The sequence below is a fragment of the Dictyostelium discoideum genome, assembly GCF_000004695.1.
Source record: "Dictyostelium discoideum AX4 chromosome 1 chromosome, whole genome shotgun sequence".
Lineage (NCBI taxonomy): Eukaryota > Evosea > Eumycetozoa > Dictyosteliales > Dictyosteliaceae > Dictyostelium > Dictyostelium discoideum.
Genome location: NC_007087.3, coordinates 3,695,420 through 3,711,531, shown reverse-complemented (window position 1 = coordinate 3,711,531; position 16,112 = coordinate 3,695,420). Strand labels below are relative to the sequence as shown.

The 16,112-nt window shown below is 20.7% G+C and overlaps 7 protein-coding genes across 7 annotated transcripts in view; 6 read left to right on the top strand and 1 right to left on the bottom strand.

Moving 5' to 3' along the window:
- Positions 1 to 785: 785 nt before the first annotated feature.
- DDB_G0269846 (hypothetical protein) lies at positions 786 to 1,145 on the top strand (the record flags this gene model as incomplete). The annotated part of the gene is made up of 1 exon (XM_641246.1): positions 786 to 1,145. The coding sequence occupies one exon, from the start codon at positions 786 to 788 to the stop codon at positions 1,143 to 1,145; it is 360 nt and encodes a 119-aa protein (XP_646338.1).
- A 703-nt stretch (positions 1,146 to 1,848) lies between these two features.
- DDB_G0269844 (hypothetical protein) lies at positions 1,849 to 1,974 on the top strand (the record flags this gene model as incomplete). Its single annotated transcript, XM_641245.1, has 1 exon — positions 1,849 to 1,974. The coding sequence occupies one exon, from the start codon at positions 1,849 to 1,851 to the stop codon at positions 1,972 to 1,974; it is 126 nt and encodes a 41-aa protein (XP_646337.1).
- A 2,135-nt stretch (positions 1,975 to 4,109) lies between these two features.
- Positions 4,110 to 9,561, top strand: DDB_G0269842 (hypothetical protein; the record flags this gene model as incomplete). Its single annotated transcript, XM_641244.1, has 3 exons — positions 4,110 to 4,143; positions 4,585 to 5,862; positions 6,089 to 9,561. 3 exons carry the CDS (start codon positions 4,110 to 4,112, stop codon positions 9,559 to 9,561), a joined length of 4,785 nt encoding a protein of 1,594 aa, XP_646336.1.
- A 157-nt stretch (positions 9,562 to 9,718) lies between these two features.
- Positions 9,719 to 12,009, bottom strand: DDB_G0270664 (UPF0557 family protein; the record flags this gene model as incomplete). The annotated part of the gene is made up of 2 exons (XM_641243.1): positions 9,719 to 11,566; positions 11,698 to 12,009. The coding sequence occupies 2 exons, from the start codon at positions 12,007 to 12,009 to the stop codon at positions 9,719 to 9,721; spliced, it is 2,160 nt and encodes a 719-aa protein (XP_646335.1).
- A 362-nt stretch (positions 12,010 to 12,371) lies between these two features.
- On the top strand, positions 12,372 to 14,161 carry DDB_G0269840 (hypothetical protein; the record flags this gene model as incomplete). The annotated part of the gene is made up of 2 exons (XM_641242.1): positions 12,372 to 12,643; positions 12,784 to 14,161. 2 exons carry the CDS (start codon positions 12,372 to 12,374, stop codon positions 14,159 to 14,161), a joined length of 1,650 nt encoding a protein of 549 aa, XP_646334.1.
- An 887-nt stretch (positions 14,162 to 15,048) lies between these two features.
- Positions 15,049 to 15,342, top strand: DDB_G0270662 (hypothetical protein; the record flags this gene model as incomplete). The annotated part of the gene is made up of 1 exon (XM_641241.1): positions 15,049 to 15,342. One exon carries the CDS (start codon positions 15,049 to 15,051, stop codon positions 15,340 to 15,342), a length of 294 nt encoding a protein of 97 aa, XP_646333.1.
- Positions 15,343 to 15,793: 451 nt separating this feature from the next.
- Positions 15,794 to 16,112, top strand: part of DDB_G0270660 (hypothetical protein) — a gene marked incomplete at both ends in the record, with an annotated part of 573 nt that continues 254 nt past the window's right edge. Inside the window, 3 exons of the mRNA XM_641240.1 lie at positions 15,794 to 15,797; positions 15,899 to 16,005; positions 16,109 to 16,112. The exon at positions 16,109 to 16,112 is cut by the window's right edge and continues 254 nt beyond it. Coding sequence (XP_646332.1) covers positions 15,794 to 15,797; positions 15,899 to 16,005; positions 16,109 to 16,112 — 115 coding nt within the window. The remainder of the gene's footprint in view (positions 15,798 to 15,898; positions 16,006 to 16,108) is intronic.

The following is a 16,112-nucleotide window of genomic DNA, read 5'->3' as shown; positions in this document are numbered from 1 at the left end:
AAAAAAAAATAAAAATTAAAAATTAAAAATTAAAAAAAAAAAAAAAAAAAGAAAAAAATTAAAAGTGGTCGTGATCATGTCGTAAAAAAATTAAATGCGAAAATATCTTAAACCACAAGTCGAATAAAATCAAATTGGAGAATTAACTATTTTATTTTTATTTTTTATTTTTTTTTATTTTTATTTTTTTTTTTTTTTTTTTGGTTATCAGTTTTTTTTTTTTTTTTATTATTTTTTTTTTTTTTTTTAATAGTTTTTTTTTTGAAAAAAAATAAAAAATAAAAAAAAAATAAATATAAAAAAATTGGTTGGTCCAATCCATCTCTGATTTACCATATATTTGATTGAAAATTCAAATTTATTAAATAAAAAAAAAAAAAAAAAAAAGTTTGCTTTTTTTATTATTTTCTCAACAAAACCTTTGAATATTAAGATGTTTTTTAACAATGATTTAATTTTATTTATTTTTAATATGAATTTTGTTTTCAAAAATAGAGCATTCGAAAATAGAAAATGATTTAAAAAAATGAAGGTGATCATTCTGTATTTTGAATTTTTTTTTAAAGTGTCTGACTTTAATTTTTTTATCAATAGTTTTTTTTTTTAGATTTTTTTTTAGATTTTTTTTTTTTCATTTTATTTTTTATATTTTTTCATTTTTTTGTGGACTGACACTTTAAAAAAAAAGTAGCCGAATCGTCAGTCACTAAAAACTGACACCACAAACTTAGGAAAAAATGGTATAAAAAAAAAAAAAAAAATAATAAAAAAAAAAAATATAAACAATGCAAATTAATAAAATTACCAACAGTAACGAATTCGAGACCTATGTCAAAGAGGAACCAATAATCAAAATAGAAATTCCAAACCATTACTTTTTATTTACAGAATATAATTTTTTTCAATCAAATAATTTAGTGGCATCCCTAGGTCATTTGGAAACTGAAAATATCTACTCAAATACAGATGGTCTTGAACCTTTGCTTAAAGGATCACTCATAAATTCTTATATTTCAAGTGTTAAAAGCTATTATTCAAAAAATGAGAGAATTCTTTTAAAAGAAAATTTCAGCAAATGCGAACTATGTCCAAGTTCCCCAAACTCTTTTATATCAAGATATCATTCATTCACTTGGGATTTATAAATATTAAATCATTTTATCGGCGAATTTATAAAAAAAAATAAAAATAAAAATAAAAAATTATTCTAAACAAAAAAAAAAAAAAAAACTAATTCTTGTTATCCCATTTGTTGGATTTTTATTATTATTTTTTTTTTTTTATTACCCAATTGGATTTTTTTTTTTTTTTTTTTTTTAATAACCATTAATTTGTTTAACTTTTTTTTATTCAGTTTTTTTGGATTTAAAAATTAAAAATATTAATTATATAGAATTAATTGTTTAAAAAAGACAAAAAGCTTTAAGAACTATGGTTAAAATATTTACTTATTTTTATTTATTTGTTTAATTACATTTAAAAATAAATATAAAACTTTTTTTATTAATAAAAAAAAAAGAATAAATTTTTGTTTTAATTTTTTTTGTTTTTTTAATATTTATTTTTATTTTTTATCTTCTTTTTTATTATTATGAATATTGAATTGAATAAACAAATAATACTTTTATTTATTTTGATTTAATTTTTATTTTTTTAAAAATAAAAAACTAAATAAACAAAAGAAAAAAAATAATAATTAAAATTAAAATAAAACCATTTATAACCGACCAAAAAAGAAATAAATTTAAATATTCAAAAAGATCGGAGGATTGATTCTAATTATTCTGATAATTCAAACCATTCAAGATCAAAAGATTTACAAAAGTAAGAAAATTTGTCAGGAAATACATGACCAGGGTAGCTTCATATACGAATGAGAAAATTTCGGCTACGAATCGGAAACAATCAATAATTCCTTTTGAAAATTATATAGTATCCGATCATTATTTACAATTAGAGAAATCAATTGAATAATATAGGAATTAATCAATGGAAAAAAGGAATCAAAGCAAACTAGATCATTTTAAATTTAGTATTTTGAAGAGATCCTTTTTGGTTGGATACTTTTCAGACTTTTTGGAACCTATAAAAGTAAAAAGGAAAAAAAAAAAAAAAAAAAAAAAAAAGAAAAAGGATAAAAAAAGATAAAAAATAAAGTGAGAAAAAAAAAAAAGGAGAAAAAGAAAAAAGGAATAAAAAAATAAAAGAAAATGTTAAATTAGTAATAATAAAAAATATATCTATATTTTCACAGGATTATTATAATTGGAAATATCAAACTGGTTTTTTTTTTATTCAAAACCAAAAATTCAGACATTCAATTATAATAAATAAAAAAAAAAAAAATGAAAAAAAAAAAAAACAGGAAAAATTAAAATAAAAAAAAACCTGGTTTAAATAATTATTACATTACATTTTATATATTTGATTTTTTTAGAAAAAAAAAATAATGATAATAAAATTTTTGGTAGTATGGGGCTCCTCAGGAAAAAAAAATAAAAAAAATAAAAAATAAAAAAAAAAGAAAAAAATAAAAAAAAATAAAATTAAACAAAATTACAATAATATTCAAAGTAAAAATTCAATTGAAATAATCAATTATTTGGCCAGTTTAATTAAATACTGGCCCTGTTTTTCTCTGTTTATTAAACAGGATTTTTAAAAAATTATGTTCAATTTTTGACTGAAAAAAAAACAAAAAAAAAAACAAAAAAAAAAAAAAAAACAAAAAAGTTAAAATTTTCCAGTTTTCCTGGTCAAAAAAAAAAAAATGAAAAAATCATTTTTTTTAGTTTAAATTTTAGATAGTTTTTTAGAATCAACCACAGAGATTCAGACCATCAAATAAAAAAGGTTTTCTTTTTCTTGTTTGACAGGCTCATTGACATAATGACAACATTATGGCTATACAGAAAAGTGAATTCACTTAAAAAATTAGTAAAAAAAAAAAAAAAAAAAATCCAAAAATACATAATTATAATAAACTATTAAAATATTAAACAACACAAAGAAATATCTAAGATTCTCTTTGTTGTGCACGAATTTTAATAATTATTATTATAATACGATTTGATTATTATTTTTTGATTTGATTATTATATTTTCAACATTAACAAAAAATATAATAAAATATCAACTAAAAAAAAAAAAAAAAAAAACAATAAATAAATTTTTCTTTTTAATAAATTATAACTTATACCCATCCAATTATTTAACAATTGTGGGCTATTCAATTTTTTTTTTTCAATTTTTAATTTTTTTTTTTTTTTTTTGACTCTCTCTCAACCATCTTCTTTTCCTGGTTTTAATAGGGTTGAATAAAAAAAATTGAAAAAAAAAAATTAAAAAAAAAAAAAAATTAAAAATTAAAAAAAAATTAAAATTAATTTTTTGTACATGTTTAGAAAAAATTAAAAAAAAAAACAAAAAAAAAAAACAAAAAAAAAAATTGATTATTTTCTAAAAATATCTTTAATAATTTTTTTTTTATTTTTATTATTTTTATTAAATTTTTTTGTTTATTTTTTTTTTTTTTTTTTTTTTTTTTTTTTTTTTTTTTTTTTATTTTCAACCATTCTTCTATTTCATATTAGTGTTGTTGAAATATTTCAACAACAAAAAAAAAAAAAAAACAATTATTCGCACACCAAAATTCTTGTTTAACCTGGTCGCATGAGTAAGTTGGATTCGATTTTAATTAAATTTATTTTTTTTTTAATTTTTTAAAAATTAAATTTAATTTTTTTTTAATTTTTTTTTTTTTTTAATTTTTTTTTTGTGCAAACCGACATGATATTTTTTTTTGTTTTTTTATTATTAGAAAGCCGATCATAAAAAATTTTGTTTTCACTCAATAAATTTAATCGATTCTTCATACATAAAAAGAAAAAAAACAAAAAAAAAAAAAAAAAAAAAAATTAAAAATAAAAAAAACAAAAACAAAAAACCCCCATTATGTCTATATTAGGTTGATGTCTTTTTGTAAAATAAGAGATAGCCATAAAAGGAAAAAAAAAAAAAAAAAAAAAAAAATTAAAAAAAAAAAAAAAAATTAAAAAATTATTTTAAAAACAACCCACATAAATTTAAAAATAATTATTTTTGTTAATATGAATTCCCTGGGCGATAATAATAATAATAGCGGTAAGTAGATTCATTTTTTTCAACGACAAAAAAACTCAACAAGAAAATTAAACAACCAAAAAAAAAAAATAAATCATTTTGATTAAAAGACTTCAACATAATAAATAGCATAACACCATATAAACATATAAAATTTATTTATAGCATTAAATTTAAAATTTTTTTTTTTTTTTTTAAATAATTAAACATTTTATTATTTTTTTTAATTTATTATTTTTTTTTTTTAATTTTTTTTTTTTTTTTTATAATAAACATTCTTAAAATATCGAAAATATTACATCTTCATAAATTAATTTATTTATTTTTAACTTTACTTTTTTTTTTTTTTTTTTAATTTTAAATTTTTTTTTTTTATAATCAATCAATCAATTAATTAATTATTTTTAAATTTTATTAAATCATTATTATTATTATTTTTATATATATATTTTTTTTTTTTAGATGATATTAAATTAGATTCTAAAAAATCAACCACGGCTTCTAATAATAATCATTCACCTATAAATAATTCAAACTTTGATAGTAGTAATATAAATATGACTACTAGCTCAATTAATAATGTAAATAGTCTAAGCTTATCTTCTTCATCAATAAATTCTTTAAATAAGATTGCTGGTGCCATTGGTGTTGGTCTCGATCAATTATTAATGGCATTATCAAATACAAAACAACAACAACAAGCACAACAACAACAATCAATACAACAACAACAATCATTACCACCACAACCACCAGTACAACAACAACAATCATTACAACAACAAATAAATTCAATACCATCACCACATTATCAAAATCATTTAATTGATACATTAGGTGGTATAATTTCACATAATGTAGTTGATAATAATAATAATAATACCAATAATAATAATACAAATAATAATAATACAAATAGTAACACCACAGTTAGTAATGCACCATCAACAACTAGTAGTAGTGGATCAGCATTTACTAATCCAAGTTTTTTATTTGGATTCGATCAAGACCCAAATGCCAATAGTATTACATTACAACCAGATTTCTTGTACGCCTTACAAAGTAGCTTGCCACAACAATCTTATTTGAATACCTCTTTGTCATCATTACTCGGTAACACTTCTACATTAAATGGTTTAAATTTAAATCAACAATTACATCATATACATTTACCACAAACTACACCACATAATAATCATATGAATTTACAAAATATACAACATTTAATTAATAGTTACAATCACAATCATAATCATAATCATAATCACAATCATAATCATAATACACATAATAATCATCATTTATTATCGAGTATTCATAATTTAAATAATAATAATAATAATAATAATAATAATAATAATAGTAATAATAATAATAACAATAATAGTAGTTTAAGTATTCATAGTTTAAATAATAGTAATGGTATTAATAATCATACACATAATTTAAATAATAATAATAATAATAATAATAACAATAATGATGAATCACAATCACATCAAGCTATTGTTTGTAAATGGAATGGTTGTGAATGTAATTTCTATGCAATCTCTGAATTTTGGATTCATTTTAGAAATGATCATTTCAAGGATAAACCAACTATTAATATTAGAAATAGTAATGGTACAAGTAGTACTTTTACAACTTGTGATTGGGATTACTGTGGTGTTGTTTTAAAAGATTTCCAAAGTTTAACAAGCCATATTAAATTTAATCATCTTTTAGATCCATATGATCCAAGTAAGTTTTTGAAAGAAAATTTTATTTTATTTTATATACAAATTCTAACTTTTCTTTTTTATTTATTTATTTTTTATTTATTTTTCATCCTCTCTTTGTTTGTACTTGCTTCTTCTTGCTGCTTTCCCATTCCCCCTCTCTTTGCTATGTATCTTTACCTTTTGGCTTTCTCTCCCTCCTCTCTCCCCTCTCTTTCCTCTCTTTGTTTCTCTTGGGTAATCTTTAGTTAGTAACAATAGAACTCTCTCTAGAAGAAAGAAGATAAATGTACCAATTAAAACACAACCACCAATCGGCTATAATAATAATAATAATAATAATAATAATAATAATAATAATAATAATAATGGTAGTAATAATAATAATAATAATAGTTTTATTAAATCTGTTGATGAATCGATTTATTCTCATTTATTTAAAGAGATGACATCGAATCCAAATATGATGAATAAAGTTAATAATAATAATAATGATAGTGTTAATAATAATGGTACTCCAAATAGTTTCTTTAGTGATGATTTTGACCAATATTGGGATTCAACATCCCAAAAGTCAAAATCATCTAATATTTCTAATAATACTACTTCTTTAGTAGGTGATGATAGACTATATAAGAAACAAAAATTGTATAATGATCAACAACAACATAATCATAATAATCATAATCACCACCACCAACAACAACAACAACATAATATGCATAACATGCAACAACAACAACAACAACAACAACAACAACAACAACAACAACAATATATTGACCAAGAATATATGAGTAGCAGTGATGTTGATTCATCACCATCTCCATCAAATATTTTTGGTGATCAATCACAACCACAATTACCACCACCACTTTCATCACAAGCTGTACCAGAGAAGCCAGTCAAAAGAACTAGTAAAAGTAAAAAGAATGAAGATACTAAACCAACTAATATTAATAAACCAATTACAACTACTACAACTACTACCACCACTCCTACTACAAATGCACCATCATCACCATCAAAACAACAACTACAACAACAACAAAATACTACTGATATTCAACAATCACAACAATCACAACAAATAACAACTGTAAATAGAAAACCACGTAAAAGAAAATCATCAGATCCTCCAGGACCATTCGAATGTAAATGGAGTGATTGCAATTTAGGAGCTATCTTTGAAAAGTTATCAGACTTGGGCGAACATATCGCTGATCATGTAAAGAAACAAAGAGGTAAAAAGAGTGAATCCTATTGTGAATGGGTTGGATGTAACCGTGCCGATAAACCATTAAAAAGTGCATACAACTTAATTCATCACATTCGTTATAAACATACCGGTGAAAAACCATTCCATTGTGATTATGCTGATTGTGATAGCCGTTTCGTTCAATTATCCGATCTTAATGAACACAAAAGAAATATTCATAAATTTGAAGATGGTTATGTAAAAAAGAAAAGAAATTCTAAGAAATCTGATCAATCCGATGATATTCAATTAATTAATAATAATAATAATAATTTAAATAATAATTTTGATAATAATAATAATAATAATAATAACAACAATAATAATAATAATAATAATAATAATAATAATAACAATAACAATAATAATAATAATAATAATAACAATAATAATAACAATAATAATATGAATATGAATATGAATAATAATAATAATAATAATAACAACAATAATAATAATAATAATAATAATAGTAATGAAGTTAAATATCCACCACAACAACAAAATCAACAACCACAACAACATCAACCACAAAACCAACAACAACAACATCAACCACAACAACAAAATCAACAACCACCACAAAATCAACAACAACAACAAGAAGATAAAAATAATAAAAAGAAATTAACTACAACACCAGTAATTTTAGCAAATAATAAGGTTCCACAAAGTCCAAAGACAACTTTCAAATCACCAAATTTACCATTTTCACAATTCCATGAAAATAATAATAATAATAATAATAGTAATAATAATAACAATAATAATAATAACAATAATAATAATAATAACAATAATAATAATAATAATAATAATAATAATAATAATAATAATAATAATAATGGTGATCAATCAATGGGTAATGATGAAGATGATGAAAATTCTAATCCAGCTGATAGTAATAGTGATGAAATTCAAGTAGAATATGAAGTTGCTGACTCTAATAACAATAATTATCCAAATTATCATACCAATCAAATCGCTGATAATGGTAATAGCAATGACGAAGGTGAAGATGATGATGATGATGACAATGAGGATGATTCAAAGAATAATAATAATAATAATAATAATAATAACAATAATAATAATAAGAATAATCATAGTGTCACATCACCAGCATCATTCTCATCAATTCATAATCATCCATTAATGAATATTCATCAACATGGTACACCACCACTTTATTTCTCAACACCAAAGCAAGCTTTCCATGAAGCTGATAGTCCAGCACAAGTTGATTTCGTACCACATACTCCATCACAACTTTCTGGTAATACTACATCATCATCATCAACTCAAACACCACATACACCAACAACCACAACTACAACTACAACCACTACCACAACAACTACAACAACTAGTTCATCAAATTCTGGTTCAACACCAGCTGTTGCAAGTAGCAGTAATGTATTATTTCCATCCAACCATTTCCCAGCAAGTCCAATTCAAGATCTTAAATTATATCACTCACCAATGTTACCATTCCCATCACCAATGGGTACTGAATTAGGTAATGATTCATTACATCAACCACCTGATTCACCACAAATTACCATTTCATCTGGTAAAGTTGTTTTAAGATTTAATAAAAATGTAAATAATACCAACACCAACAACAATAGCAATAACAATATTAGTGCTGATAATGACAATACTGTAAATAATAATAATAATAATAATAACAACAATAGTAGTAATAATAATAATAATAACTCTTCAAATATGTCAGAACCATCACCAATTTCAGCATTTTTTCATCAACCATCCACTCCATCAAAAACATTTAGAATGTTTGATAAAACACCATCAAGTCCATCAACACCATTAGGTTTCGATAAATTAACTCTTCCATCGATTTATTCCTCTTTAGAAAATATTTCTCTTAACCCTTCAAATATTATGAATCATACTTCAACTTCACTTTCAATCTCTAAACAACAAAAATTAAAAGAATCTGATTCTGATAAAAAAGAAAAGAATGATGAATCTTCTTCAACCGGAGTTCCAATTGTTAAACAAGAAGTCACTGAAGAAAAACAACAAGAATTAAAACAACAAGAATTAAAACAACAAGAATTAAAACAACAAGAATTAAAACAACAACAACAAGAGAAAGAAGAAAAAGAAAAAGAAAAAGAAAAAGAAAAAGAAAAACAACAACAAGAAGAAAAAGAAAAAGAAAAAGTACCAATTGTTGAAGAAAAAGAACCAGAAAAACCAAAACAATATTATAGTTTACCACCAGTTGAACCAAAATTAAAAGTTACCAAAAAATTATCAATGGGTTTCATTGCAGAAGAAGATGGTACTATTAGATTTGGTGAATCTGATGAAGAATACTATGAAGAAGATGATGATAATAATGATGATCAAGATGAATCTCAACAAGATGAATTACAAAGTGAACAAGATGTTGATTTAGATAACTCAACTACTGCTATTACTTCTATTTAATAATAAAAAATAAAAAAAGAAATAAAAAAAAAAATAAATAAAAAAAATCATAACGAATATGATAATAAAACCAAACCAAAAACTAAAAAACTTAAATATTAATAAATAATAACATTTGAAATGTTTTTATCTTTTATTTTTTTTCAAAAATTTATTATTATAAATTATTTATTGTTAATTTTCTTTTTTCTTCAAGTGATTTCATTATATTCCATTTATCAATTTTAATATATTGATCATTAAAAGATAAAGCAACTAATCTTGATAATGTTAACCAATAATGAAATACATCTGTAGTCATTTTTGAATCTAATTGTCTTGATTTTACAAAATCTTCTTGAATATGACGAGTTGCATCATCAGATTCAGCAATAGTAGTAGTGGTTGGTGAAGAGATTTTAAAAGATAAATTTTTACAATGATTTATATAATTTCTAAATTGATTTAATTTATCATTATTATAACTATGAATCAATTGTTGATTAATTTCATTGATGGTTGGTAATTGAATTGATTTATTAATTGAAATTTGAGTTGTACCTTTAATTAAAGATTTGCCAAAAGAGATTGAAATGGTTGGTAAATCAGTTTGAATTTCGATTGGATGATATTTGAAATCGTATTCAACCTTTTGTTGAATTGATAAAGTATTTAAAGCATTCAATACTTTAATACCTTGTGATTCAACTTTACCCTCTGTTAATTGAGTTTCATCCAATATTAAATTTGTACCTTTTGGTAATTGTAATAAACCAGATACGATTCTATTACGATCATAATCTTTATAGGGCACAACATCCATATCATTTAAATTCTCTAATGACATTGAGAATCTATAAGAACGTGCTAATAATATTTCATATAATAATTCAATGAGTTGTGGTAATCTTTGAAATTCTTTATCATTTGGTATTGATATATTCATTGAAAAATTACCAATAGATAATCCTGATGTAAATGAATAAACTTTTGATATTAAATGAAATAATAAATATTCTGATAATAATTCATCAACTATAAATAATTTTATAAATTTAATTAATTCATTTCTAATTAAATTATTATTTAGATTATTATTATTTGGATTATTATTATTTGGATTATTATTATTATTATTATTATTATTATTATTATTATTATTATTATTATTATTATTATTATTATTATTATTATTATTATTATTATTATTTATAGTTGTATTTGTATCTATTGAGAATGGATTTAAGTGATTAAATTTATATGGATCTAAATATCTATAAGTTATAGCATGAAATTGTGGTATTAATGTATCTGGAATAGTTGAAATTTCATCAACATCTAACATTGACATTAAATCAATGATTGTTGTTGTTGTTTCACCTTGATCTGAAGAATTAGAGGATTGATGTTGTAAAGTTGGATTAAATTTTGCAACAACACCAACAAATTCAATGATTTCATTAATTTTAAATGTTACTGCTTTATTATTTTCATCAAATATAATATCATCATCATAAATATTTACAATAAAAGGTGTTTTTAAATTATTTTCATCATTTGAATCGATTGGGATTGGATAATTAAATATTTTATTAATATCAATTTTATTATTTGTTAATAATTTCTTTGATTTTGTTAATTGTTCTCCTTCTTCACCTTCTTCTTCTCCTTCTTTTGAAGTTGTAGTAGTTGTAGTGGTTGTAGATTTTTGATCTTTTGATTTTTTATTTTCTTCATCATTTTCATTCTTCATATCTGCATCATCTATATTTCTTTTCTTTTTATTTAATAATGATGATGAAATTTGTTCATTACCATTATTATTATTATTATTATTATTATTATTATTATTATTATTATTATTATTATTATTATTATTATTATTATTAACCCATTTATTTTCACAGGGTATTGGAATACAATATAATATAGTTTTATCAAATGTTGAAGAATCAAAAGAATCGAAAATTAACTCTTCACAATCATTTAAATTGATTTTATCTTTATATTTTGATGCTTCTAATCTCTATAATTATTATTATTATAATTAATTTATTAGTATTTTAATTTTAAAAGAGAGAGAGAGAGAGATTGTATTTTTTATTTTTTTTATTTTTTATTTTTTATTTATTTTTTAAAACTTTTATTATACCATACAATTTCATTTGTTTCAATATTTTTAATTTTATTAAAAGATGGACAAAATTGTGGATCGAAAATATCTTGAATCATGCATCTAATTTTAACTAATTTACCACTATTTAAATCACATTGATTAATTGTTGAAACTAAAGGTATTGATTTATAAATTTGATCTTCTGAAATTACATTTTCAAACTTTTTATACACAGTCCCATTATTTAAATTGTTTTGATCAAATTTAAATAATTTATCAACCACATTCATTGGACTATTTAAATATTCATCTTTATCAATTATTAAACTATCTAAATTATTATTATCTGTCATGATGGTATGATTACGAAAAAAAAAAAAAAAAAAAAAAATGTAATTACATCAACAAATTCTTTTAAAAAAAAAAAAAAATAAAATTTTTTTTTTATTTTTTTTTTATTTTTTTTTTATTTTTTATTTTTTTTTAAAAAAAAAAAAAAACTTTTTTGTTTTTGGTATTTTAAAAAAAAAAAAAAAAAAAAAAGACTTACCAAATCGTTTAATCATTTTTTTTTTATTTTTATTTTTCCAATAGTATTTTCTTTGAAAAAAAAAAAAAAAAAAAAAGAAAGAAACCGATTCATTTCTATTTATATATTTAGATATTTTTTTTTTTTTAAAATAAAATAAAATAAAATAAAATAAAATAAAATAAAATGAAAATTTTAAATTTAGAAGAAGAATTTAGAATTTCAGTGGAGACTTTCTTTACATTTTTCTTTGAAAATGCAAATTTCAAACAAAAGTATCATTCATCAAGAGGTGATAATCAAATAGAAGTGAAAGCATGGACACCAACATCTGATAATAGATATACAAGAGAAGTTTCCTTTTGTTCTTTTATTTCAAATAATCCTGTAATCAATAGATTGGTTGGTGATAAAGCAAAAGTAAAAGAAGTACAACATTATAAATATATTGAAAATGGGTATGTTATTTCAAAATTTTAATTTTTTTTTTTTTTTTTTTTTTATTTATCATTTAAGTGTTTGACAATAATATTTACTAACTTTTTTTTTATTTTTTATTTTTTTTATTTTTTTTATTTATTTTTATATTAATAAAAAGTTCATTATATGTTTCATCAGAAACATTTTTTGATGGATCATCAATTGGTAAAAGTTTTTCATCAGTTTCAGAATGGACAGTATCACCAATTAGTAATCCATTACCAGGATGTAAAGTTGTAATAGTTGTTAAAAACAATTACAATGGTTCAATGTTTAAAGGTGTTTTAGAGAATTGGGTTCATGATACTACTGAAGATTCTTTCAAACAATGGTTAACTTTAGTAAGACAACAAGTTGAAGAATATGAAAAGAATGAACAATTAAAAAGAATTACTCCAACCCCTGTTAAAAATAATAATAATAATAATAATAATACCAACAATAAAGTTAAATCAAGTAATAATAATAATAATAATAATAGTAATAATAATAATAATAACAATAGTAAGAAGAATATTACTAATTATATTGACGAAGATGACGAAATAATGGTTGATGAAAATCAAAAATCAAATAAACAACAACAACAACAACAAAAATATAATGATAGTAATAGTGTACAACATATAAATAGTTTAAATGGTAATAATAATAATAATAATAGTAATGGTGAAGAAGATTTTAGTGATTCAGAATTATCAGATATTTCAAGAAAAGCACCATCACATTTAGATTTTAATTCTGACGACGATGATGAAGATAATTTACGTAAAAATAATAATAATAATAATAATAATGGAAATGAAAACTTTAACGAAGAAGAAGAAAACGAAGAAGATGATGAAGAAGATGAAGATGATTTTGATTATGATGATATTCAATCAACAAGCGATGATAAATTTTATGATAGTAATGATGTTTGGCAAATCTCTAATAACAATAATAATAGTAATAATGAACGTTTAAGAAATACACGTTCAAAGAAAGATATTAAAAACTTTATGATTAATATAAATAATGATATCTCTCATTTGAAGAGTATTATTGAAGTTAATCATAATCGTTTATTCGGTTTAGAGGATGCTTTCACACAAATTCAAAAAACAAATACAACTATCATTACAACTCAAAGATCTTCACCACCTTTAAATCATAATAACAATAGCAACAATAACAATAATAATAATAATACAACAGCAGCACCATTATTAACTAATACAACAATGGTTGATAATACATATTTAACAAAACTTGAAGAATGTGTAAAGAATATTCAAGAGGATGAAATTAGAACAAGAGAAAAACAAAAAGAATGGATTGAAAAGATTAGTGAATTAGAAAGAAAATTAAATTCAATTGGTACTGCTCAATCTCGTTCTATCTTATGGGTCAATATTTTAGCATTGATATTCTTTTTAATTGGTTGGCCAATAGTTGCTAAAAAACTTTGGAAATCTTTAGCACCATTTTTAACTACTTTATTAACCAGAAAATAAAAAAAATAAAAAAAAATAAAAAAAAAAATAAAAAAAAATAAAAAAATAAAAAAAAATAATAATAAAAGAATATAATAAAAAATAAAAATTAAAATAAATAAAAAATAATATATATATTATAACTCAAAACATATTAAATAAAAAAATAAAAAATTTTGGAAAGAAAAGGAACTAATTTTAAGATCTTTTGTGTTTGTTTTTATTTTATTTTTATTAAATTGGTTATGTTTTTCTTTTTTTTTTTAAAATAATAATAATATTAAATGAAAAATCCAAATTTCTAATATTTTTTTAAAAAAAAAAAAAAAAAGATTTTATAAAACTCTTGTGTGATACCTAAGAGCTACTCTTTTTTTTATAATAATAATAATATTTAAATGAAAAATTCAAATATCTAATATTTACAAAAAAAAAAAAAAAAGATTTTATAAAACTCGTGTGATACCTAAGAGCTACTCTTTTTAAACAATAATGCTATAATATTATTTCAATTTTAATTTTTTTGTTTTTTTTTTTATTCTTTTAAAAAAAAAATTATTAAAATATTAGTGATATCGCATCATATTAACTAATATGTATTTAATAATTTTAAGATTAAATAATTAAAATAAAAAAAAAAAATCATTTTTCACTATAATTAAATTAAACATTGTTCTTTTACAGATTTTTTTTTTTTTGAAAAAAATTAAAAAATTAAAAAATAAATATTAATTATTTGTTTTGAAATGAAATATTAATTTAAAAAATTAAAAAAAAAATATATATTATAAAATAATTAAACAACTTGTTTATAAAACAAAATTAAAAAAAATAATTATTTATTAATTTAATTAACATAAAAAAAAAATATTAAAAAAAATATATATATAAAACTATAAAATAAAAAAATGGGACATGCTTTAGGAACCATCTTACTTTTAATTCTAGCTTTCATTTTCTCTCCTCTTTCCGTTTTTTTTGTTAGGGGCTGTGGAAAGTCATTAGTAATAAACTGTTTATTGTTTATAATCGGAGTGATCCCAGGCATAATTCACGCAATATGGTTCGTTTCTTTTCTTTTCCCTACTCTTATTACTCTTTCTTTTCTTTTCTTTTCTTTTCTTTTCTTTTCTTTTCTTTTCTTTTCTTTTTCTTTTATCGAAAATGGTCAACAACCAATTATATTTAATTTTTTTTTTTAACAAATCATTGAAATATTTTCATTTTTTATTTTTGGGGAAAAAAAATAAAGAAAGAAAATAATAAAATATATGTATATTTTACAAAAATACTAATCTTTTAATAAATTTCTAATTTATAGGGTTATTTTATCTGATCGTTAAACAATTCTTCCAAATTTATTAAACTCTTTTCAATATCGCTATTAATAATAAAAACTAAATAAAAAAAGCTACTCTTTTTTTTCATTTTTAAATAAAAAAATAAAAGTTTTTTTAATTTTTTTAATAAACCAAACTTTATTTGAAAAATATAATTTAAAGACAAAAAAAATAAATATTATAAAAACCATTCAAGTTTGAGCACTTTTCAAAATTTGAAAACTATACATATTAATTTTATATAATGAAACTCAAAAGTTCTCATCATTTTTGGATAAACTAAATTGTAGCATCCATTCTCTCATATAAAGTCATGGGTGATTATATTGATGATGGCGAGGTTGTACAATACAATTTTCTATATTCAAAATACTAAATTCATCACAGGGTTATATTATTCCATATGATAAATCAATAGATTGCATAATTTGGTTCACAGACCTCTATAGCTTACGAGTATTTAGTTTTAATGTAGATGGCATTGATTGCTATTCAATAGTTCTCAAAACTTTCAAAATAGTGGTAGTACCATTTGAATGATCTTTTGATCAATGTAAGATAACAATTATATAAATATAAATTTTCAAAATTATAAATTACCTATATTTTTTTAACATTTATAAAACAGAGAA